This window comes from Silurus aristotelis (genome assembly GCF_946808225.1).
Source record: "Silurus aristotelis genome assembly, chromosome: 28".
NCBI classification, from domain to species: domain Eukaryota; kingdom Metazoa; phylum Chordata; class Actinopteri; order Siluriformes; family Siluridae; genus Silurus; species Silurus aristotelis.
Genome location: NC_139601.1, coordinates 6,223,944 through 6,250,831, shown reverse-complemented (window position 1 = coordinate 6,250,831; position 26,888 = coordinate 6,223,944). Strand labels below are relative to the sequence as shown.

The 26,888-nt window shown below is 39.0% G+C and overlaps 1 protein-coding gene and 1 long non-coding RNA gene across 11 annotated transcripts in view; one reads left to right on the top strand and one right to left on the bottom strand.

Annotated features, from left to right (window-relative positions):
- Positions 1–26,888, bottom strand: part of LOC310722062 — a 456,255-nt gene that overhangs the window by 180,529 nt on the left and 248,838 nt on the right. The window lies entirely within an intron of this gene.
- srgap2 (SLIT-ROBO Rho GTPase activating protein 2) overlaps positions 1–26,888 on the top strand; it is a 90,188-nt gene that overhangs the window by 23,943 nt on the left and 39,357 nt on the right. For 6 of the 10 annotated variants that reach the window (XR_014532234.1, XM_083534066.1, XM_083534063.1 and 3 more), the window contains exon 3: positions 18,515–18,707. Coding sequence is in view for 8 of the 10 variants with exons in the window: in XM_083534066.1 (XP_083390192.1) it covers positions 18,515–18,707 (193 nt within the window). In the remaining 2 variants the exon portion in view is untranslated. Of the gene's footprint in view, positions 1–16,629; positions 17,034–17,549; positions 17,570–18,514; positions 18,708–26,888 lie in introns of those variants that run through there. The other 4 variants (XR_014532235.1, XM_083534069.1, XM_083534068.1 and 1 more) reach the window with 4 other exon arrangements.

Sequence of the window (26,888 nt, the reverse complement as noted above, 5' to 3'; positions counted from 1 at the left end):
ACATGCTTATGCATACGCAAAACCATAATCGGCCACACATGTACTTGCAGCCTACATGTTACCATGGAATTTATGTTTATATTGGAGGATATTTGACTCGCAAGCCATTTCCCACCCTCTGAAAGAGCATTACTCTCGTCACCCCAGTGTCGCGCTTAAAAAGGATTTTAAACTTAGAAAAGCTGAAAACGCAACACAGTTCCATTGAACGATGTCTAAATATTACAGTGCATTTGAACTGTATATAGGGCTGCAATGAAAAACCTGACCTCTTGCTATTCAAGAGAAAACATGATCAGCAAGTATTAAAATGTATTATAGTATGTTTTTAGGGTCTTCTTTTTAGGAAATTACAATCAAGTGTTTCAGTCAGATTTCTGACTCGAGATGTTTGCTGAATAGCTGACTAGTTCTCTTTTTTAAGAAATTAGCACAATCTGCAATACCAATATCTGAGGGTATCATCTTTATACTTACAATATAATCTTTGCTGTGAAATACAACAGATTTGAATGCACAAATGCAAGAAGGATATGGTTGGGAATCGCTACAGCTATGAGTTTGTGATGTGATTATCGTCATGCCATTCGTTTTTTCCGTGTACAAAAATTCTTAACAGGCCCAAGAGAACGCTACATGGGCTCCATGCCTGACCACTACAACGAGGAGGCCTCGCAGGTCTGCTAAGAGGCATTTAGCTGTAATGTTTGAGTCCACTTTTATCCATAGTAGGATAGTCCCTGGAAAATAATGTCTCCTATATCCCCTGATGGAAAATTTCTAACTTAATTTGAGTTTTTTTTCCCCCAGAATGATAATGTTCCCATTTATACTGCTGTATTAAATGACGTAAATCATATGCTAGGGCCAAATCTCAATCCAGTTGTAGAGTGTTTATCAGAGAATGTGGAGCGAGTGTTAGACCAGCCACTCCATTATAATTTTCAAAAGAAATTACTTTATGGGAGAACTCCTGCTCGGCTCTTCATCTTAGAGTCTTGTAGAATCTTGATTTGGTGGCTTGTACTGGCCCAACAACTTACTAACCCAACTTTCCCCCCCCTAATATGTGTACGGAGTGTGCAAATTCAAGCGGCAATCCACATCAGCGTGTGCACATGTCACACAAAGCCATGCGTCATCCGTCAGCAGAATTGCGACTCGGAGCGAGGTGGCTGGCACACTGAGAACGGATGATAAAACGCCACACAATAGACCCACAATGTGCACCAGGCTGTCCCGTGCCCAACTAATCCTGTCTCTGCTTTCTAAGCAAGCTGCTTTATCCTTGCCTCAGCCTCATGTGTGTGTGTGTGTGTGTGTGTGTGTGGCTGCTTATATCATCTTCCGATAGCGCAACATTCTACAGAATAATGTGTAAGGGCAATGATTTGAACATGCGGCAGGCTGTGCACAGTGGCAGGTGATTTGGTTTATGCCATTTTCACCCCATAAACTTATCCAAATTATGCAGAGAGATATGCAGGAAATATGATGTGATTTTTTCCCTGTCTTCTAGGCATTCCAGGCTAATTTCACCAAGCTCTTAATCACACAGTGACTCAACATTAATTAATGTTGGTTCGAGGCAAGAACTCTTGCTATGAATAGAGTAATGAGCTCTTAAAGTGCTGCTGATGTTGCTTTCTGCAGTTTTGTACTCGTACACTTATTCATTTGCAAATGCTTTTATCCAGTGTAGAAACGAGGCAGTGCACGATCTATGAATATAAGCGAGCAGTTGAGGATTGAAAGCAGTGCTTAAAGGCTAAACAGTGGCTTAATGGCAGCCCCGGGATTTAAACTCAAGCTTCCACGACTATCACAGCTGGTTTTCCACTGACCGTCGGAAATAACGAAGTAACCGTTTATGCATTGGAGGCTTATGAGCAGTGCAATTTAATATTAATAAAATATGAAACGGTCTCCTGGTCTTGCTGTACAATCGCTCTTCCATTCTTTCTCGTGCATGCTGTGGCAGGGCTTCGCTCTCTCCATCTCTGTAAACGATTCGACTGTTTTTCACTGTCCCAGTGCGGAACCTGGCTCATTCGTTTGGTAGCAACCCCCCGAAGCAGTTCGCTTCGCTTTCTAGCATCCAGGGAGGCAGAAATCTGACAAAGATATGGACAGGGCTACTTTACTGATATGTGGAAAAGGAAAGTTTTTCCAATTTTTCTGTTAATCCCATTATAGCGTTTCCAATACGGAATGCACCGATGTTCCAGAGTATCGGATTGGGGCTAATATTGGCGGTGTATCAGGATCAGATATTTTCCAATTCATAATAAAAGGATCATTGCATACATGGAGGCACGTTTTACTATATGCATAAGACACAGCTTATCTAAAAGGCTACTGGTAGAACAGCTCAGATGCCTTTTACATAACGTTAGCATGGAGATAAAAATGTGAGTTAACTGGACAGAACATTTCCGCTGGCTTGAAGTATGATTATCTTGATACACACATATTGCTACATAATATAGTAGTGTGTGTGTGTTGGGGGGGGTGTAGTACTCCCATCAGCCCCAGGCTCCATTCTGTTGTTATCTCTTAAATTGAGAAAGCCCTGTTTCATTTTAAAGATAAGCCCGGCACGTCCCTGCTCCCCGACTTCACTCTATTTATTCTTCTGCATACTGCACTACATGTCATCCTTTACTTGCTTCAATTCCTCACTGCTCATCTTTTTCCTTAGCTCAGCATGCAGCAGGATACGATACAGTCTTGCTTGGTATTGTAAATAAGCCATATGTCTAAGAAATTAGCTTTAATCGCTATATGTGTATATGCACATTTCTCTGCTGGGATTCTGAAGGTAATTACACTTATTGTTGTGTGTACCTGACTGGAAGGCATAACAGACCTTAGCTTTTTTTTGTATTTTTCCTCTCAAAGTGCTTTAGTGAGGGGATTCTGCATGCCGATTGAACTTGCAACAGTCCCTGCGCAGGAAGAGTTTCAGAAGTGAAAGGTTTTAGGTTGAGTGAACATGTTGGCTAACATGAATCGGGCCATTATTCTCCGAGCATTTGATCAAATTTGTAGGAATCTCCTACTGTTCCCTCTGTTTTGGGCTAAAAGTAAGTTATATTTGTTAGTTTTCATTCACTATTTCTCAAACTGTAGCTCTCAAGCATGTAGGCTCAAATGTCTTCTTTAAATACAAGTACCACCTGCATCTGGAATATCCAGCTTTTATTATCTGAAAATTATCTTGCTTCCTTTTTTTGTTCCTTTCTTTCTTTCGTCTTTTCTTCCTTCCTGCCCTTCTACCTTCCTATTTCTCTGTCCTTTTTTTCCTTCCCTTTTCATTTTCCTGACTTCTGGTTTTCCCTGCCATGTCTTCCTTCCAACATTCATTCTTTTAATGCCTCAGTAATCATCAGATTCTCTTTTGGCGTGTATAAAGTTCATTGCGTCATCTCTTCATGACTTTGTCCTTCATTATAATTATTCCACGTCTATTAGAATTTACTGCTAAAGAAAAGTACCACAATAATTCATCCCTAACTACGTTCTTGTTAGCTTCTTTAGCTTCCTTCCAGAGTAGCCAAAAGTACAATGGTTTCTTCAAAGTTCAAACATTATTTTGTTGGACTGCAGCCACTAAATGATACTAAGTGATAGAATAACGTGTTTTCAACAAAAGCCCATTGAAAATGACGTCCCTTTCTGTCAAAAACCTCTTAACCCCTCTTAACCCCTTTTCTATGCTGTATATTTTCATTTACTCTTGTATCGTAAGTAGTCTTTCTGCTTGCCTGATGTTTGTGTGAGCTATTGGAATGGTGATAGTATGGTCCTGGCATTAGGTCTCTTTAGCATTAATGGTGTGGGCAGTAAGAAGACAGTGTAATCCTTCAGTGGCATGACCGGTGAAGTGAAAGATGCAGGGGGCTTAATGAGATTCTCAGAGGAGCGAGCGCGAACGAGAGAGAGAGAAGGAGAGAGAGAGAGAATGAAAAAAGATGCTTATCCCACTTATGTTCTCTTCACTTCTTTTTATTTGTGATCTTCATTATCGTTATGTTGGTTCCTCAAATCCTTGTGTTGTGGGAAATAACAGACTGGACAGAAATTACTCAACCATGATGAAATATGGTCCTTTCAGAAAACACAGTGTTTCAAGTGAAGCTTTTTGTAAATGGTCCTCAATGGAAAAATTCTAATTGGATATTGATATTCAAAATAAATAGAAGGCGGCGAATCTCCAGGCTCTGTTGGGGGAGGTGATTGATGCATGTGTGTTTGTGAATTCCCAAGGGTTGTACAATCAGGTCAATGTGTTTAATTGGGGGGACATTATTAACTTGACAGCTTATTTGTAATGTTTAAGCTTGTTTCCCTCCCTTTTTCTTTTTTTCTTTTTTTATCTTTTGTTGTGTATATGGGGGTGTGGACAGATTATACTGCATGTGTCTTCCTGACAGTCCTGCTAGATTAATCCCACCCCTACTCTAAATCCCATGTGGTAAAGCTGATTATAAAGTGTTGGCCATTGGTAAACAGAGTCTGCAGCAGTGTTTGAGTTTGTCGGTTTTTGTGGCACCCGACAGAAAGTATGCCGGCTGAGGGCCACATTTACATCGTCGACAAACTATTACTTGTGTATGGCCACAATTATACACAGTTCACTATATATATTAAATGGATGCTTTTGAAATGTGCTTTAGTCCATTTGGTTATTTTTTTAAGGTCATGTGGCCGGTTCACTTTCATCGCCTTACACAGAAACTCCCTGTTCTGCTTTAATCGTTGCTTCATTATAATCATTCCTCTAGCTTCCTTCTGTTTTTTTTTTTTTCCTTTTTTTTTTTCACTTCTTAAGCACTTACCCCTTCTTATATGCTGTTAAAGCGCCTCGCTTCTTAGACCTGAATGGAGTAGATAGTTTTTTTTTTTTTTGCCCATCTATCTCTTTGCTCTGCTTTCAGGCCTCTATCTGTCTTATGTTGATGACTGCATGTGAAATTAAGCCTCCCCATGCAGCTGTTATCACAGATACAGATTCTTTTCTGTTTAAGGAATGACACCATAATCCATATTATGGAATAAGACCAATACAAGATTCATTTAATAGTCTAGGGAATTCTGATCATATTCTGTGTTTTTTTTTTTCATTTCAGTGTCATTTAACATGCATAAGAAAACCTATCCAAACCCCTTGTGTCCTGTACCATGCTGTTTCTCATTAGTTTCTTTTTTCCGGAGACATCCGATTTGCTTCAAGCTCACCTGGTTGGGAGAGTCGGGATGATTGAGATTCATGACGGGAGCCTGTAATTCCTGGCTGTTGTATCTGCACTGCCAGATGGCAGACTGTTTTTTTCAGGGCATGGAGAGCCTGGTGCACTATACTTCACCAAGGGAGAGGAACAGGAGGGCCAGACTGTGGTACAGATGGTCTAGTCCACTCTCTGCTCTAGGCTCAGGAGAGGCAAGTTAAAGTAGGGAATAAAATAAGTAAGTGGCCCAGATGAGGTAAGCCCTCAAGGATCAGAAGGTCACCTGACTGCTTCATGGCAGTAGGTGGTCTGACAATACTTTGATGAATTTTTGGACTGCAAGTGTTATGTCCTGAAGAGATAGGGTCAAGTGGGTGTTTTGGAAGATTTGCAGTGCACAAGTAGGAAATAGTGCCAGCGAAGATTGAACATTTTAAATCATTATTGATATGTCACAGTATAAAAATTAAAAAGAATATTGTTCATCAGAGTTCATCTTGGGACATTTCTAGTTGGAAAAAAATCTCTGCTAAGCTTCCTTTCAGTTATTAATTGTCTTGGGGAAATCTAGGGTAGCCATTTTAAATACCTACCTATCTGTGGGAAGTGGGAGGAAACCCAGACCAATATATATAAAAAAAAAATCCTCACAGACTGTAAACCACTCTCTGACATGGGCCCAGAAATAGTGGAGCAGCAATGTTACCCACTGTACCAAATGTTTGTTTTAAACTTGCAAATCAACCTAATCTTTGAGGAACGATCGAAAAGGCAAAGTGTGTTTGTAGGACTTTGCTCTTTTGTACACACACAGCTGGTGCAGGGGCATTTACTCTGTCTGTTTACCACATAGACTAAAGCAATGACCAGCTGTTTGTTTTGTGAATAAGCATCCTACACCCAGATAATTCGTGCTATCATAAAGCAGAATGTTACTGGTTGACCCTATTGTTTTTTTGCTTGAATAGGCCCATCATCCGGCCATCCTAGAAATGGGTCACCTCAATGACCCGCTTTTCCACCATAAACGGAAGACCGTTGTGTCGTCTGACGATTTAACATGAGGTTCTCCAAACTCTGGTCTCGAAGGAGAGCTGATCTTTTTCACTCCACAAACACATGAGCATGCGATGATCTTGGTAATTGGCTTACGAGTTAGTGATAAATAGCTTTCTTATCAATTTGTTTGGCATATGGCTAGTATTCTGTCAAAACTGGACTTAGTAGCTAAACTTGACCACAAAGGGGGAGGGGGGGGGGGTAAACAGATGTGATTGTAAACTAAGATGTCTGGCAGTGTGTCAAGAAGGAAGATTCTAATTTAATCTGAATTTCATGTGGACTGAAGCACACGAATGCAGTGCCCTCATCGCAGGTTATTTGTTTTAGAGGCAGATGGTAGGTAGGTGGACATTTCATCTTTTTGTTTTTTTTCTTTTGAGGAAAGGAATAATGATGCTTGTAGGACCACTGTTTCAGACAGAAAGTTTCACAATTTTTTTTTTCCTGTGTCTGTCCTTGCAAACAAACCCCAAGCGATTCGAGTTTATGGATTGTTAAATAACCCTGATTGCAACTCAACAATTATCTTCAGGACCATCTATTCACTAATGGACTAGTGAAAGCATTAAAATCCCTGCGTTCCAACTGCTAATTGATAAAGGTCTTATTACTCTTCAAGAACAGGGTCATAATGCTCAGTGTAGCATGGTCTACAAGGTCATTCAATTCAGACCATTGAATGGGAAATAAACTGAATAAATACATAGTATTGATCAGAATGACATGTAGCACACAACAACCACTGACTCTTTTGTTCTCTGGCTGTTTTAACTATTTATTTAGTAAGCTTGCTCTCTTTTTTTCTACTCCCTCTTTACTTGCTTCTCAAGCTCTCATCCAGTTTCATAAGTTCAACATGGCCTCCTGCCATGTTACAGATAGGAGGCATGACCTGGACCTGAAGGCTCAGCAGTGAGTTAACTCTTTTTTCTTGTATGCTTAATCTCAAGAGCTTTTTTCTTCCAGCACTTTCCATAGGAATTCCACCCCCTGCTTAGTAACCTTCTCCTGGCCATGTTTGGGACATTTATTGCCTGAGGGCACAGGATGGTTAGATGCACCTTCTGTTGTTACCATGTACAAGAATGTTATGAAGGATGGCTGCTCACAGTCAGTTTAATGGACCTGGGTTTCTGCCTGTGTCAACAATCCTGTTTGCACTGGCTAGGGTCTTTCTGTGTCAACCAATCAAAATTCAAGGCTTTTCCTTCTTACTTCTGTCCCTGAATGAGCTCTACAAGAGGATCTTTTTTTCTACAGTGTCTTTGGAGGAGCCAGATTTTGGACCTCACCCTTCTTCTGCAGTGAGCTCTTTTGTGTCAGACTTTGTGCTGTAATTCTGTGGTTCTTTGCCAGGTTCTAAAAGCACAATTCTTGTGCCAAGGGACAACTCAGTATTATGAATGTTAATGGAACTGAGTAATGGTTGTTCTTAGAAAGAGATGTCATACATTGATTCCAAGCATTTTGGGCTTCTAATCTAAAAAAAATAAATAAAATTAAAATAATTAATTCAGCAGGTCAGCATTTTGTGGTGTTGGTTTGGTGGTATAGATTAAGAGTTCAAATGACAGAACCTCCAAGCTGCCCTTTTAGGCCTTTAAACAAATCTGTAACCATTCAGTGCTCCAATGGTTCTTTTACGTAGCTGACATTGACATTCTTTAGACTGGTCAGGGACATGGTAAATCTTTGTTCTGTCTTTGAGAAGCTAGGCAGAAGTTTAAAATATTCTGTGCCACAGGAACCACATACACACATTCAGACCTAATACTTTAGCATAGCCAGTGTATCTACGTGCACAGGTTGGAAGCAAGGCAGGGAATATTGGATATTCATTGGATTAATATATGGAACTCTACACATATAGTAATCCTGGGTTAGCAACGCTACCTACTGTGCTATAGTGCCTCCACACTATAATCAAAGAAAAAATCTTTGTATAACACGTTGTGTAATATTTAAATACTGGAAATACCTTCTAAAGAGAGGGAAAACCCAACTGTTCCTGTTACCAGTATGATTTTACTGAATTTTCTCCTGTTTTTGCTTCCCTTCTTTGGAGTCTTTTGTCTGGTTTCGGTTTAACATGTTTGTTAGTAATTCCTCTCGGGTTTCAGATCTGCTGTCTTCTCAGCCCATATCTCACTGGATTAATCACATGAATGTTTTTCATCCTGCTATTATAAACCGTATATGAATTGGGTGATGGCTCCATTTTTTTTTCTAAACTGCTCTACGGTAACCGTTTTGTATTTGCAAGGAAAGCTGTATTGTTAATTCGTCCGGATGGGGCATTGTAGGGAGATCTGAGCTGCCAGCGGCATCCCAATTACCCGTTAAATGATTAATCATGCAGTACGATTGGTAACCGTTTTATTTTTAATCTCATACCTTGTAGTCTTGGGTATGGTTCGAGAAAGGCAGTTTCCATAGTAACGTCTTGATTATGAAAATTGGTGGGTAAAATGATTTGCTGGTATTCTGTCAGCTTCGGCTTATTTTGGTGGTACAAGCAGATAGGCCTGTAGGCAAACCCAAGCCCACACACACACACACACACGCACACTTGCACACATACATACGCTTCCTGTCCTTTTGTTCCTCTTCTGTAGTGGTTTCTTTTGCTCTGACAGCTGCTTCGTAATGGGACCTTGTCCTTTACCACTTCTTCATTCTGATGCTCTTTGGCATACTGAGAAGTGGCATGACAACATGCAGTCGCTCGCTTTCTTCCTCCATCCTCTCTCTCATCCACCTCCCCCTCTTAATTCCTCTCCATCTGTATCTTGCCATATGATCCCCAAGATGGTTTCTGATCACAAAAGGGCCATAATACGGCTTTTCTTTATCAATTTGTGGATACCGAGAGCATACTTGTTTGGTAAAACACAATGCGGATATGTCAATCTTCACTTCATTTTTACTTTGATACACAGCTTATGTACATGATAATAGCTGTTTCCTTTTTTAATCGTCAAATTCCCCCGTTTCATTTTCTGTTTCACCTGCTGAAATCGAAACACCTCCTCCCTTGAGTCTTTCATTTGAATCCTATCTTGTTGAAACATCATAGTGAGCACTGGATAAAATTGCACTAAGGACCCTGAGGCAATGCAGCGTGTATGAGACGTGGCAACAGCTCAGACTTAATTGTTAGCCACTGGTTTCGAATTAACAGTTCTCAACTCAAAATCATTTTCAGACTCCGCTATTCTGATGCGCTTTTGAGACTCGACCCACTGTATTATATGATCCCAATAAAGTCTTGACTGAATTCTATAAAAGGACATGTATTCTGTGGCAGATTATACATTAGAGATTATTTTATAAAGCAAGGCTCTTACAGAAAATGCGATTCCTTTTTTTTTTTTTTTTTTTTTTTGTCCGTCCATTACCATTTTTTGTTTACATTTTACTTTTGTTGCTAGAGTATTTGATTCTGTCATGTCCATATAATCCAATTCCAAAAATCCAAATTTCCTTCCTATTGGTGGCTGTAAATGAGCATTGTAGCTGTGATTTATTTACATTGTGCCACTTTTGTCTAGAGCAGTACAGTTGGGACAAAATCTTCATGTTAATTCTGCTGTAAAGTAGTGTCTCTTGCTGAGGAAATGGTTTTTTTGCGTATACACGGGACAGATGCTAATCATAGTTTAGCATTGTTACTCTGAGGAGAGATACAATTTCCAGAGATTTGGGTATAGGAGACTGTTCTTTTTTTCAGCTTAGTTCCAATTTGAAAATTTTAACCCTATCTCTCTGACTCCAAGAAAGCAAGCCCACTTCCTCCCAGTTCTCAATGTCCTCCACTTCCTGTTTGCTCAGATGAATGTAGGCCTTCCTCTGAGCTGCTCCAGTGACGCAAACATGCAGCAACCCCCTCTCCGGAAAAACAACTGCCTCCTTTCAGGCGTCCTGTTTCATTATAGTCATTATGGTCTTTGTAATATCAACTGTAAAAGTTCAAGCACAATGAGGTGGCTTATAGTTGCACAATGCTGAGTGTTCCATCACCACTCACACATATGTATTCATGTATGTTTGCATGCATTTCTTTATGTACCTACTCCTACTTTCTGCAGCTGTATGGCTAGGGCTGGACCACACAGCAACCAAATCTCTAAAAAAATTTACATGCACCCTGGTATTGTTCCCTATGTTTGATTTGACACTGAACAAGTAGATATGTGACTCTCTGTTGTCCCAGGAAATGCTCTTAATTGGGCCAAATCAAAAAAGAATCCAGAGTGTTCCAGATTCATAAAGACGATATCTTTCGGGTCTACAAAAATTGCAGCAGATTTCTGCTACAAATGCCTCTAAATCAAAGAATATATCTTTATGATATTCCCTAACATCTCTGCTTTACAATGTTCCCTGATGTTAGAACAAATCCCTGCCAAACCCGCTCTCTAGAGCTGAAGCCTACCTTTTTTTTTTTTAACTCGACTAAACATTTTTACTCAGCATCTAAAAAATAACACAATACATTTTTTAAGAAATGCTCATCCCCCTGCATCTTGCAATGTGATGGCAGGACAGAATTCTGACCAAACACTGCCCCACAAAGTGTTTTCAGCTGGTTTAGAGGCAAACAAGAAGTTCCTGTATGTGACAGGATTTGATGTGTGTCAGCTATAACTTTAGATCAAGCATAAAGGCAGACAGACAAGGTCTTTAGGACTGTAATTCAGATAGTCTAATTTTAATCATAATGTTGTACTGGTGAAGAATGCCACAGACACCCTCTTTCCAGGCTTGCTACCTGCATCTTTAATTCATTTTAATCATCTGAATTGCAGTAGATCTGAATCCTATCTTGCAAGGCAGGAATACTAGACCTATAGAACAGCATTCCTATATCACAGGGCAACACACACACTTATTCACACCTTTAACATTGCCAGTCCACCTACTGGCAGGTTTTTGGTGGGTTTGTGAAAACTCATTGCACAAACAGGGGGGATGTGTTGGCCTCCTCACAGGCAGAAGCTCAAGATCAAACCAGGGACCCCTGTAGCTGTGAAATGGCAATGGCTACCTTGCCTTCACATGCATTGCTATTCAGGTGCCAGATCCCTGCTTCTCCATGATTGTAATGCAAGCCTAATCTATGGCACCAAATCTTTGCTACATCTAGAACATGGGCAGCACTTTGGAGATCCTGCTCAACATGGCTATCTCTTGCATGTTTTTATCTTTTGCATGGCTCAGTGCCCATAGTCTGAAACCCCATGCCTCGTGAACATAATGTAACATGACAGATTTTGGGAGCGGCCTTCTAGGACAGCCGGTGTAGAAACCAGCGACTAGTGACAGCTGGGGTGATAAGGAGTGGGGGCCGAGAATGGACTTGGCTCAGGATACGCCTCAATAGCTTGGTTTAGAAAACCATTAATAATCGTCTCTGTGCTGTATATTGTACATTATATACCTGTTCATAGTGTTAGCAAATGTACAATAATCCCTCTCCTCCAGAGAGCAAATCCCTGTTGTGTTTGTTTGCTCTGAGGATTTCATCATTTAGTTGTCTCAAGGAGTTTTTCCCTACCACTATTGCCTCTGATTTGCTTATTAAGGGTCTAAATATATACACTATATTGCCAAAAGTATTGGGTCACCTGACATTCCCTGCTATATGTGGTTCTTTTTCAAACTGTTACCACAAAGCTGGAGGCACTCAATTGTATAAGATGTTTTTAGATGTGCTATAATCAAATTTTGCATTCACTTGAATTTGGAAACTCAAACCTGCAGCATGGCAATGCTTCTGTGCACAAAGTGAGCTTCTTGAAGATCTGGTTTACACGCTTTGGAGAGGAAGATCTTGAGTGGCCTGCTATAGAACGCCTACTGAACACCTTTGGGATGAATTGCTGACTGCACCCCAGGCCTCCTCACCTACATCAGCCTTTAATAATAACCTTGTGGCTGATAAAAACAAATATCCATACGTACACTCCAAAATCTAATGGAACAGCTTTCCAGAAGAGTGGAGGGAATTCTAAGAGCAAATTGGGTCTAAGTGTGGAATGCAATGCTCAAAAATCACATACCATACTTATGGCCAGGTGACCCAATACTTTTGGCAATATAGTATTAACCGAACGATAAGATGATGCAAATTTTACGGGTTTGCAGTGGTGTTCCTTTTGGTATGGTATATACAGTGAGGAAAATAAGTATTTGAACACCCTGCTATTTTGCAAGTTCTCCCACTTAGAAATCATGGAGGGGTCTAAAATTGTCATCGTAGGTGCATGTCCATTGTGAGAGACATAATCTAAAAAAAAAAAAAATCCAGAAATCACAATGTATGATTTTTTTAACTATTTATTTGTATGATACAGCTGCAAATAATTATTTGAACACCTGAGAAAGTCAATGTTAATATTTGGTACAGTAGCCTTTGTTTGCAATTACAGAGGTCAAACGTTTCCTGTAGTTTTTCACCAGGTTTGCACACACTGCAGGAGGGATTTTGGCCCACTCCTCCACACAGATCTTCTCTAGATCAGTCAGGTTTCTGGCCTGTCGCTGAGAAACACGGAGTTTGAGCTCCCTCCAAAGATTCTCTATTGGGTTTAGGTCTGGAGACTGGCTAGGCCACGCCAGAACCTTGATATGCTTCTTACAGAGCCACTCCTTGGTTCAATCCTGGCTGTGTGCTTCGGGTCATTGTCATGTTGGAAGACCCAGCCTCGACTCATCTTCAATGCTCTAACTGAGGGAAGGAGGTTGTTCCCCAAAATCTCGCAATACATGGCCCCGGTCATCCTCTCCTTAATACAGTGCACTCGCCCTGTCCCATGTGCAGAAAAACACCCCCAAAGCATGATGCTACCACCCCCATGCTTCACAGTTGGGATGGTGTTCTTGGGATGGTACTCATCATTCTTCTTCCTCCAAACACGTTTAGTGGAATTATGACCCAAAAGTTCTATTTTGGTCTCATCTGACCACATTACTTTCTCCCATGACTCCTCTGGATCATCCAAATGGTCATTGGCAAACTTAAGACGTGCCTGGACATGTGCTGGTTTAAACAGGGGAACCTTCCGTGCCATGCATGATTTCAAACCATGACGTCTTAGTGTATTACCAACAGTAACCATGGAAACGGTCGTCCCAGCTCTTTTCAGGTCATTGACCAGCTCCTCCCGTGTAGTTCTGGGCTGATTTCTCCCCTTCCTTAGGATCATTGAGACCCCACGAGGTGAGATCTTGCATGGAGCCCCAGTCCGAGGGAGATTGACAGTCAGGTTTAGCTTCTTCCATTTTCTAATGATTGCTCCAACAGTGGACCTTTTTTCACCAAGCTGCTTGGCAATTTCCCCGTAGCCCTGTCCAACCTTGTGGAGGTGTACAATTTTGTCTCTAGTGTCTTTGGACAGCTCTATGGTCTTGGCCATGTTAGTAGTTGGATTCTTACTGATTGTATGGGGTGGACAGGTGTCTTTATTCAGCTAACGACCTCAAACAGGTGCATATTTTAAAGGCAGACTAACAGGTCTTTGAGGGTCAGAATTCTAGCTGATCGACAGGTGTTCAAATACTTATTTGCAGCTGTATCATACAAATAAATAGTTTCAAAATCATATATTGTGATTTCTGGATTTTTTTTTTTTAGATTATGTCTCTCACAGTGGACATGCACCTACGATGACAATTTCAGACCCCTCCATGATTTCTAAGTGGGAGAACTTGCAAAATAGCAGGGTGTTCAAATACTTATTTGAGTAGTCCCCCTCTTCCTGAAGTTTTTTAAACATCGAGGTTAAACAAACTTTTAGCACAAAGTGACATTGATGGGACATGAGAAATATTTTTAAGCTCCATATAGCTTTAAGTTAATTCCAAATTTCCTGACCATAGAATGTGGGCTGCATATGACAGCAAGTCTCTCTGCCTTGTAGATAGAGTGCAGTTTGGGCATTGGGTCTGGTACAACAAATTTAATACGATCTATAGTACTGATCATCACTGACATATCCATGGGAAATGGGGGAAGGTGGTTTTGCTGTGAGTGCAGTCCTAAGGTCATGTGTCACGGCTCTCAGATATTTCAGACAGTCTAATCAATAATGCAAATGCTATGTTTATGGAAATACTCACTGTAAAAAAAATGGAATGGAGAATGGATTTTGTTCATCAGTTGTAGATTACCAACCTATTCCTACACTTGCATTTCAGAAATGGTCTGTTTTATTCAGGGTTCTTTTGTGTTGGTTTCTTACTTTATTAATTGTTTTGTTACTGTCGTTAGAAAAAAAAGTAGTACTCTTCTGTAAATAAATCATTTTAAATGCGTAATTTATAAGTTGAGCTGAAATTGGTTCTGAATTGCCTTTTAGCTTAACCATGCCTTTGGTTTCATATTTCTCCCGCGATAACCAAAAGGAGAAGTTTTCCATTTGCGATATTTTTAGATTTTTAGGGATTTCGCAACACTGTCTTTTCCCAAAACCCACTTCTCTGTTAGAGAATTATTTTTACTTGCCTTCGTGATTTTATGGCCACATGGGTTTCATGACGGCATGAATTTTTTTTTTTTTTTTTTTTTAAATGTGATATCTGTGGAAAATCTAAGCACATATCTAACTGTGACTATAGTGAGATTGTATCAGATGACATTCAAGGTTCTGGTGTTCTTCATGCTCTAATTGTTGAACACAATTTTTATTTAATTTTTTCTTTTTTTGCTTATTCTTTTTGCTACAGAAATCTGAGACATCACCTTTGCCAGGCATAGTTATGTAGGATGTATATTTCTTAAACTGTCTTTCTCTAGTAAAGGCAGGATCATCAAACATGTCCCAGTTTTACACACAAATGGAACCAACCTTTTTAAGCAGTTTATATCTTATTTTTAAATAATCTTTCTTAGCCAAAAAAAAAAATCCAAAATTTTCAGACATGCCCTCAACCATTGTGGTCACCCGACCAGGGCCGAGTTGGAAAGAAAAATTTATTTGACTACATTTTAAATAATGAAGTAATATGTGTTGCCTGATGAAATATAATGTTAACTATTCTAATCCTAACTAAAAGCCTCCCTCCCCCTCCTCCCACAAATACTGTCGTCTCTTATTAAATCAAATAAAATAAAAAAAAGTAGTAAAAATCTCCCAAATTATACTGTGGTATGCTGAGTGCTTGATATGTTATGGCGTATATTTTGAGCTGTGCATGTCAGTGTTGTAAGCTCCTCTGTCATTTATAGAAATTGCAGAATTCTATAGAAAGACCTCGTAAGTATCTTTGGGCATTTCAATGAGACGCTGACTCATTTCCTGTTTCGTGTAAATTATACAGCAAGCAGGAAATTATATGTGACAGGCGTTGACAAAGCATGCAAACCAGCAGGCCGGCTTAAAGATTATTTCAGTGTAACTGAGAAGATTGTGCCTTATAAAATGTGTTTGTATCCTTAGAAAGTGTGCATGTCTGTGTGAAAGAAGACTAAAGGACACTAGCACCAAAATTCCATTTACTTTGAACTGATTGCTGTATAGAAGGTCTTATTGTGAATGGGTGTGCTATTTAAGGCGGGAAAATCCAATAAAGTTCGACGTCTTTAATTTTGATACCTATGCTTTAAAGAATATTAGGAAATGGCTAGATGGTGGGGTGATGGCACATAAAGCATAGAACACTAGAACGGCAACACTAGAACGACATCTTTAATTTTTGTTTGTGACACATACATACGTGTACATGATTCTCATTACTACATCCTTTGAACAAGACCACTTGAAACAGTGAGAAACTAAATTAATCAGAAATAAAGCTTGTATATTGAGTGGCTTACCAAGATTTACCCAGATAATTTCTATGCTAAAACATTAGCAGAGAGTAAATCTGTGCGAGCGAGAGTAATGCTGTTGCATTCTGTCTTAGCAGAAAGATCGGAAATGTTTGCTTTTGTAATGCCGATTGCGTCTCTAATCAGTGTTGTAAAGTTTTAGCAAATTCAATATGGTTTGTAGCTAGCTAACTCTGCGAGTGGATAGCTAGTTAGCGAAGTTGGTAGTGTATGAATAGTTACACCCTACAGTTTAAATGTGTGTTTCAGTACTGTGTCTTATGTACACATATACATGCTGAGGCTGAGGGGGAAAAAAAACGGGATGCCGGTAGAAACATTGCTTCTCTGCAGGTTTGCCTCATGAAAATCAATGCATTGTAGCTTCTAAAAGCAAGGTGTCCCTTGCCTTAGGGAACATCCAACAATGGTCCTAATTATAATTTGGACATCCTGTTATTAAATAATGCTGTCAATCATCTTGCGGATTTTCCATAGGTGTTATGAACGGTTGTGAGTCAGATATATTTTAGGTGCAGCAAGATCACTTCCTGATTTCATGCTATATTCCTTTTCTAACATGTTTGTTTTGATATAGAACATAGAGGGATGTGAGGTCACTAAAGAGGGGATTAATATCAAAGTCTCCACTATTGTATTTAGAGAGACAGAGAGAGAAAGAGAGAGAGAAGAGAGAGAGCGAGTGTGAGCGACGGAGGGACAGAGGTCAGAGACAGTGAAAATCCCACTTCTCTTTGACACAGTGGAACTGCCACTCTCAGCTCAAAACACAATAGAGCCGACAGATCGGGCGATCGGTGCTTTCGTTTATTTTGTTCGTTTCATACTCTACTCTACTGTGACATGGGATAGCGTGGTGATGAAGGAGACCAAAGTTATTAGGTTTCTCTATAGCAGACAATGCAAAGGTAAATGTGAATCATTTAGTATGATCAGTCTCCAGTCTGAAAAGCTTTTAAAATGTCAGGTTTATGTATTCTCTTCAAGTTGTGTATTCATTTCTTAAATATCGTCTGATTTGACAGTCATTTTAATATGTGCCTTTTTTTTTTTTTTTTTTTTTTTTTTTTTTTTACATATTCGTTAGTTCTATGGTCGCAATCAACCTGTTTAAGTTCACGTTTAAGGATTTTCATTCCAGCTCGATTCTCTGAATCCTCTTAATGTGTAGGTATGTTGCATGAAATATGCAGTATTGACATTGTCTCTGCTGTGTGTTTTATAGAGTTGTCAGATTTCAGCATAATTGCCTGTCTTATTGGTGACGTAATGGATGTTTCAAGTTTTTAAAGCAGATTGAGCCGAGCTCCTCAGAGTTAAAAATGGCACAATTCAGTGCACTGTCCATTTCAGTTGTCCATTTGTAAGTAGAGTAAATATATTTGAGGCCATGCTTTAGTGCACTGTCTATGTGAGAGAAAGATGAAGAAAATGAAGGCACCAGGTGAATGAGAATAAAATGGTCAAGTTTTTATAAACGAACGTTAGGAGACAGAGCATTATAGGGATATACAGGACCCACAATTATTGTCTTTTACTAATGTTGACTGCTTGATTTTGTTTGGCCAGAAAGTGTTTTCTATAGCAGCAAAAATCTAATGGTACTTTGCATTCAGCTCTTGTTCTAAAACTTGGAAAGTATTTTGTATAGTGGAAGCTATATTAGCAAACATCTAATTCTTAATAAGATGGTGAGGATGTCAGGATTTTGTAACAGTCGAAGGTAAAGCTATTCAGGGTTTCAGACATACGAGACTTTGTTTATGATGGAGGGGTTTCACAGTTTTTATGTAATATGACCAGATGGAGGAAACATCCATAGACTTTATTGTGCTCGCCATTAGCTAAGTAATAATAAAGAAAAACATTATTTGCTTTAATACCGAAGACGATATCAGGAGACTTGAAAAAATGTGTGGTTTGTTAGTTATGCATAGTTGATGAATATTATTCGCATTTGAGCTTGAAACTGTTAGTTGCAAATAATTCGGCTTGGGCTAGGCAGCACATTGGAGTTTTTACTAATCCGAGAGTCTAGTTATTGAACAAAATGTTTGCCCACCTTTAAACTACTCTTCTCATTAAAGCAATCGCTTGTATTCACCTTTACTGGTAACATCTAATTTCCAGCTTTTTTTATAATGAGCAGCCCACTCCACATTCCTGGGTGGGTTAGGTGATGAAATGTCGATGAGTTGAACTGAGCTTGATTTCCTTCTGAAGGTTGTAACAGCCTGAATGTTAACTGTGTACAGCTGCTGATGGTGCTTTAAAATAATAAAAGACTGCTTGTGGTAATACATTTAAATCCTGGTACATGACTTGTCAGAACTTGGAAGGAATGCCACAAAGAAATTAACTGTAAACCTCTCTTTCAATCTTTTGGCAGAGATCCGAGCTCAGCTTGTAGAGCAGCTCAAATGTCTGGACCAGCAATGTGAGCTCCGTGTGCAGCTCCTCCAGGACCTGCAGGACTTCTTCCGCAAGAAGGCCGAGATCGAAATGGACTACTCGCGCAATCTGGAGAAGCTGGCTGAGAGGTTCCTGGCCAAGACGCGCAGCACCAAGGACCACCAGTTCAAGTAAGAACTTGGATGCAGGGGAAACGGTTGGCTGGATGTATTTTTATTTTTTTTAACTCGACCAGAAAAGCATTAGTGAGTGGTGTTGGAGAAGAAGGCCTGGGTGCAATTTTTCATTTTTGTTCAGTGGGGTTAAGGTCAGGGCTCTGTACAAAATTCCCCTAAGTTCTTTTACATCATTCCTGGCAAACCATGTCATTATGTATGTGTATTTATGCACTAGTTCATACAGGAACAGGTTTGGGCCTAGTTCCAATGAAGGGAAAATGTAATGCTACAGCATTAAAACATATTCTTTAGCACTTGTGTGCTTCCAACGTTGTGGCAAAAGTTTGGGGAAGTTTCCGTTTTACCCAAAATGGAAACTTTCTAATATTACACAAGGAGCATTCTTCAGAATTGTTATATATAAAAAATTTTTTTAAGTAAGTTCAAAAATAAAACTCGAGTACTTTTTGCTGAATAAAGCTCATTTTAAGTCCGTCATATAAGCTAGCTACGAATGGTTAGCTAGTCTATTTAGCCATGATGTCTAACAACGCATCACATATGGCTCTCGTATAACCAAAAAAAAATCTATGAAGCAATCAATTCACTACCATAAGTTTAAGAAACAATAATTAGACAAAAGTTAATGGAAATCTGACTATAAGATTCTTATGTGCGTTTTGAATATCATACTGTTATAATAACCACCAATTTTCTGGGAAGATGTTCCACTAGATTTTGTAGTGTGTTTGTGGAGATTTATGCTCATTCAGCCACAATGGCGTTAGTATTCAATTCAGGTACTGATGTAGGTGAGGTCAGGTGAGGTGACGTGAGGAGGCCTGGGGTGCAGACAATATTTAAATTTATCCCAAAGGTATTCAATATGGTTTTGGTCAGAGCTCTATTGTAGGTCACTCAAAATCTTCTACTACAACCCATGTAAACCATATCTTCATAGAGATCGGGGCGTTGACATGCTGGAACAGGTTTGGGTCTCCTAGTTCAAGTGAAGTGGAAAATTTTACGCCACTGTATCCAAAGACATCCTATATAATTGTGTGCCTCTAACTATGTGGTAACAGTTTGGGGGAGAACCAGATATGACTAGACAGGTCAGGTGTCTACTCCAAGAGAGAAGATACAGGTCTCAGATTTGGGCAATCACTTTTTCTTTGTTAATAACAATTACTGTTAATTATCAAATATTTCAAGATATTTCCTGTGATTAAAACATTGAGTTTTAACTAAAAAACAAAAAACACAGGTTACTGATTAGTTTAAAAACTTCTAGTAAAGTCAGTAAAATACAGTGTATGGTGTCTTCTGTATTGGTGCTATGTAGAACTATATAAAATGTTTTGTGGGCACATGTCCAGCTGTCAGTCAGGGGCATAGATTGGGTGCATCTATAGTTTAGTGTTACAAAATCTATAAATGCAATAAAAGGCTATCTTTTGTACAACACTGATATAACACGAAATTTGGGATTGTTACCAGGATATTACAAAAGCACTTGTAGTCTGAGTTTCTGCAAATGAGCTTTTCACCTTTTTACCTTCTCTCTCTCTCTCTCTCTCTCTCTCTCTCTCTCTCTCTCTCTCTCTCTCTCTCTCTCTCTCTCTCTCTCTCTCTTTCTCTCTCTCTTTATTAAAGTAAATAAAAGATGTGGCCGCAATGCTGGTTTGCATGTCAATAAATATTTTATATATATAAAAAAGAAAGTTCATAACAGAGTGCATTACTTGTCACACTCTGCTTTTCCTGTAAGTAGGTGTGACTGGAGTTTAACCACAGACTTGGCTCTTTTCATGTTTAGCGAAAGGGGACATTCCAGCTCCTGACGGTTTCGCCTCCAGTAGATTTCAAGCAAATCTCATATCAAATGGAACAAAGTTTCTGTTCTCTTTTTAGAGTTTTCTCCATTTCACTTCTGTCTTTCTTTCACACTACTTCTCCTCTTTCTTTTTTTTTTTCCACCGTGTACTGTAATTCGACTGTTTGCCTATTAAATTCAGTTGGAATTGTTTGAATAGATTAACTGCACAGATAAGATGACAGGTTGAGGCTTTTTTTTTTTTTATTTATTTAATTTCCCTCCTCAACTCCCTTTCACTTTTTATTTCTCACTATGCGATTAATTAAAAGTCTCTTTCCGTGTTGTACACTCCTTTCTCTTCTCTCCATTCTTTACCGAAACTCTACAAAGCCTCTTTGCCAAGGGAATTCTGATTCCTCTGACCCACATTAAGTGTGAATTTCTGTAATTTTTTTGTTCTTGCTGCATCCCTCGTACCCCCTCTGTCCAACATCTGCCTGCGTTTCGCAGTGAAAGTAGCATCTGCTAAAAGCATGGTGCCATGAAGGAATGCGAGGTATTTTCCAGGCTTGCTGTCAGTCAGGAGGCCCCGGCCCCCTTGCATGAGAGATTCTGGGTAGAAGGTAATGATCCTCCAGAGACCTCTGGCATGCTGGCTATGTGCTGAATGGACGAGCTGATGCTCGGACTGCAGTTGCAACAGCTGGGCAGAACGATGCTTAACTGCACAGTGTGGAGAATGTCTCAGAAGTCGGTCAGAGCGGTTGTTAGAGGCCTGGGTTGGGGCTGCACTGATGAGGAACTCTGTGCTTTAAGGAGAAAACAGCTTCGCATTTGTCATGCAAGTTTGTTGATTGTTTATTATTTGTGTAAATTGTTCAGGGTTTGATTAAAAATTTAATTGCAGGACCTCAATATATACTGTATGCAAAGGCAAAAAAGCACATATGACACACTGTGTTGCACACGCCTTTCTGATGTATTGCATTATATAATGTGTATGGCATGCTGCCATTTTTGCTAAATGCCATTACTTACTGAAATTTTTTTTTTTAATGACATTTTGAATAAGGATTTATTTCCCCACTCTATTGTCCACTTTTGTCCACATAATCTGCTTATCTCTGAGCTACTGATTTGTTCACTCCTGTTACTACTTTCTTTTCCAGTCCCAAGAGGTTTTTGGTAAAAAATAATTTTCATTTCTACTTGGGCAGTTAATTCCTCGCATGTCAATTACACCCCGCAGATGCCTTTAGGGACAGAGATAGAGTTAAGAAAAGAGGAAGGAGGAAGCGTGAATGCTTGAAATGTCTCGTGAACTAGCCTGAAGAGGAAAAGCTTCTTATATACTCGTCAACAGAGGAGTGATGTGCGTCACGTGGTCATTAGCTCTGTTTTACGATCCTAGCTGTGACTGCAGGGCAGATGTCAAACTATTACAGTGTTCAGAGTGACTCACCAAATTGTGTGTGCTTGGGTTTGGTGAATTCTGTCATGGAAACTGGAGCTTAAAATACGCCAGAAACAAAATAAATTTACAGAATCAATTATTTATCTATGGATATTTGAGTTATTGAGGACATTGTGGTGTATGAATGGTGTTGGCATTCATTCATTCATTCATTCATTCATTCACACCAACCACTACATAGTTAGCAAGACTAGTCTGATATTTAATATTTATGTATTTTTAACTTAACATAAAAAAAATAGTAAGCCATTATCTTGTAGATTTTGCAATCTTTTATAAGCAATTTTTTTAAAACTCCTGTATATCCCATAATCCGATGCAATAAAAAAAAGTGTAGAACTAGAGAACTTTGTTACAGGATTCGGATTTAGATTTCCCAGTCCTTCTCATTGTTCTTTACATTCCCAGCCTTGTTTTTTTTATTTTATTGACATAAAATAACCCTAACACTAGTCTTGTTTATGGAGGTTTTTGATATCGCCAACACTGCCTATGGAGGTTTCCAATTTTCTCGACCCCTCTTTGTTCAGGTTTTTGACATTCACAGCCCTGCTTATGAAGTTTTCAATATTCCCAACCCTTCTTGTGAAGGTTTTTGACATTCACAGCCCTGCTTATGGAGTTTTCAATATTCCCAACTCTCCTTGTGAAGGTTTTTGACATCCCCTGCCCTGCTTATGGAGGCTTTTTACATTCCCAGCCCTGCTAGTAAAGGTTTTTGACATTCCTAGCTCTGCCTCTGGAAGATTCTGACATTCCAAGCCCCGCTTTTGGAGGTTTTTGACATTCCCTGTGCTGCAGAAATTTGTGTTACTTGAGTCACACACAAGCAGAACCAGTGCACTAATAGGTTACATTGCAGTGTTTTAAAAGGCTTATGTCACATTAATCTTCTACTTAACTTCTCATGTGATTCTGCTTTTTAGGATTCAGAGCTGTTTATCAGTAAAATTACCATGTTACTTGTCAATAAACTTTGCACTTAGCAGCTTTGTACGTTACATGTACTTTCTTTTTCCAGGGATTTATTTTGTAAAAGTTTTTATTCACTTTCCGTTGAAGAACCGAAGCGCCGAACTCAGACTTGTGTTTATATGGCTGTCTGTTTGTCTCTGGTTGTGTAAAGAGGTAGCTGGAGTTTCATTTCCTATCAACTCTGACACGTGTGACTGATGACTTCTCGGGCGTCAAGCCCAGCTGGAAGCCAGGGCCTCATAAAGTCCATTCTCACCAGAGTGCAAAATTCTCTGCACCACTTATCATGTATATAACAAACAAGAGATTCAGTTACATGCTGTATTTTATGTTTTCAGGAAAGTCTGCCAGAAAAATCTCTTGATTTAGACGACTTGTCATTTGTATTAGTTTTTTTTTAATTATGTAATTTCTTGTGTAAGGATTATTTTTAAGTTAAAGAAAAATAACTTTACATTTTGATTTATTTGTTTGTCTTTTGCTTAACTACATATTATGAAACATACTGTATCATAAATACTGTATTGTGGAAAATCCAAGTATCACAGTAGAACATTTTTACCAACAGTGCTGTGAAATTGCTTTGTTTGGATTGGCCAGAAGGTGTTGATTGTTTAATTTCTAGAATGCTATTTATGATTTTTTTTGGAAGGAGTCTCCAGTGTCAGTGCTACGCAGTAGCCTTAGGTAAAGTTATGTAAATCTTTCTATCACCTGATGATGTGATGTCACCACCTGTTGTGATTTCTCTGTATTATGCCCAGTGTAGAGCGAAAAAGACATGCCATGAGGGTGTTACTCTATGACTGTTATAATCTGAGTGGGAACAGGAAAACTTGTTTTTTTTTTACTTTCAACACCATTTTGCTGAAAATGGGTAATAAATTGTGATGTCCTTTCATTAATGGACGGTTGTAATGGTTGGCAAATTTTCTTCGGTACGAGAGGAACAAAAAAGGAAACACTTAACACAGGGTATGTCATTATTGGACAATAATCGTCGTTATGGCACCCGTGTCAATAACAAATTATTTTTGTAACAGCCAGCCCTGTGGTGTTTGAGGCCTTGCCCTGCAGTGAACGTTCAACGTCTAAAACGTTTGTTAAAGAACAAAAATGAATAGAAAATGAAGGGCAAAAAAATAGAAGAGAAGATTTTTGTAGAAAACATAAAAGCATTATGTTTTGCTAATACAAAGTGCTCAAACTAGAGACTCTTAAAAAAAAAAAATTCACATCAGGTCTAATTTATAAATTTTTTTTGCAATGAGCCAAGGGGCATTATCAGTTTGGAAAGTGACCATTGCCATTAGGGGAAATACCTTTTGCCATGAAGCAGTGTACTTTGGATTGCTTACCTATTTTTATCTGCTTCTAACACATCACCTTTAAGAGCTTGCACCTAAATATATTCAACTCTTTAATTGGGGCCCATCGTAAGGGGATTATTAATGTCGTTCACTTTACCTGTCATTGGTTTAAATGTTCTAGTTGATTGGGGTGTATGTTAGTGTTTGTCTTGAAACCTTCTCTTTATTCTCTGCAAAATATTATTAGAACCAGCACTAATGTAGCGCAGTGTGCTATGTTCGCTCTAGTGTGTCCTTGAACTTTGATAAGGTTTTTTTTGTTGTGCGAGAAATTCCTGGCCGAGAATCGAAAAAACTAACAAACAAAAAAAGATGGCAGTTTTATTTTTTTACATAATGAGCTTGAAGTCCATGATCAGGTCCATTGGAAGTCGAAACATATTTCTTCTGACATAGATGGATGTTCTACCTCAGAGAAGTTTAGTTTTTAACCCATTTTTTTTATTTTAAAGCTGTAATATTTGCTTTTTATAAATTTGTGGGTGTCAACAAATGCAAGTCAGCTGATTGGTCAGGAAATGAGCATTTATTAACATATGCAGGGCAGTATGACAAATCATCACTTCTGAAACTTTTGTAAATATGGCAGAAATTTTGTTTTGCTTTATTAGTAAATGAGGTCAAATCAATTTAATCGGAGCAGCCACAATAGCAATATCTGGTTGATTGATACTTATATGTTACTATCAAAAATTATAAAGCATGTGTGAGTACATAGACCCTTTAATTAACGTTACGCCAATCAGATTTGAGAATTTTGAACTGATGCGGCATATGTGTCAATATATCTAATTAAATTAGTAAACCGAGCGGAGAGGCTGTGTTCACAGTATAGTGTGGGTGCAACCCAAAAGGGCAGAAAATATTTAATGACGAACACTCAATGGACGACTCTGTCGATGTACAGTGGCTGAGAGACACACCATTCATATCACTTCTGTACAATCTGTCTGGCTATGCACGAGGAATTTGATTATCCGAGTGTTTGGGATTCCTTCTGTCTTTTTTTTCTTTTTTCATTGAGCTAAAAGTTCGGTCATGCCCCTGTGTCATGACTGGGGCGTATGTTGCCATGGGAGTCTGCCCTGCTTCTTGGTCTTTGATGAAAGACTCATTCTCTCTGCAATGGCCCTGATGTTAATTGGGTGCCTCCTCTATTCATGAGGGTTTTCATTATGGTCTTGTCCAAATAACCCCAAGCTACTTGTAATGAACCGGCGTAATCTCATAAAGATCGGCTTTTTGAGCACCCGAGGAAGTGTGTAGTCATCAAACTGCCATGCCTGGGCTTTTTTTATTGTTTGATTTATTTTTATTAGATATTTGAGAAGGTCTGTGTGTGGATTCCCCACAGTTTGTATTTGTTGCGCAAAAGCGCTTCGGTGCGAGTCGGAAAGCTACAGTGCGTGCTCGGACAAGTGTCTTTCTGCTCCTCATTCCACACTTCCCCACAGCCGTGCCCTTTCAAAGAGCTTGGTGGTGCTGTTCCTAACACGCAGCTTCACTTTTGTTTAGACAGGATTTACAGTGGAGTGTGGGTGTGTATGTGGTTCTGAGTGTATCCTTTCCGAGCAACATTAGGAAAAGGAAAGTCTTAAGAAAGGGCTTGGCTTATATTTCTTTTGAGCTTGTTTGTAGAAGTGATTTAGAAAGTGAGAATATGAGTATTCTAAAAATATTAAGTGAATAATATGAGGGGAACAATACATGTTTTTGCAACATTATTCTTTTTAGTATGTATTACTGTATAAAAACAATGATCTACCTTTATTTTTCTTTAAAACTTGTGTAAAATTGCGAATATCGATTTATGATACGAGGAAGAAACCTAGAGAGGAACCCAATTTAAAAGGAAACCCAGTTCCAAACCTAAAGCCAAAATGGTTCATGGTAACTAGTCTTTAAAAGACATTGTAGCAGACTGTGTATATTAATATGGTTTTTAACACTCCACAATTACCCACGGATCTTTTGGCTGTTCATGAGAAAAATATCAAATGCAGCCAGTGGTTTCCAATTCAAGAGAACTTCATCCAGAAGTAGGTTGGCATCAGGCAGGACTGGTATTTAATTGTTTCTCAAGAATATAGGTGCATAGGAGCATGCTTCTAAAAACAATGAACATACTTGAAGAATACACAGCACAGACATTGTATGTAATTCTACACTTGGTACTACACAAACACACTTATTTTTTCCAAGATCAAACAAGAGGGTTTTCTCAAAAATTTTTAGTCTGTTCCTACCCTCCAAAATGGTGTTGTTTAGGTAGTTTGGCTATGCAGGACACATTTTATGACTTGTAACGTTGCCGAATCTGATTTATGCTGATAAAGCCTATTGCCGTCATTTCTCTGATATTTGGCATAGCTTGGCATCATAGGCTTGTGGAGGTCTGTGTCTAATCAATCAGGCCATAGCCTGTACTGAGAAGTTTAATAATCTTATTGTTTTAAAAATAATAATAAATTAGATTATGTTTTGCTTAACATTCTTTGCACTAGTCATAGCTCCATTTTTAGATGCTAGGCTTAAATGTAACACATTTAAGCATG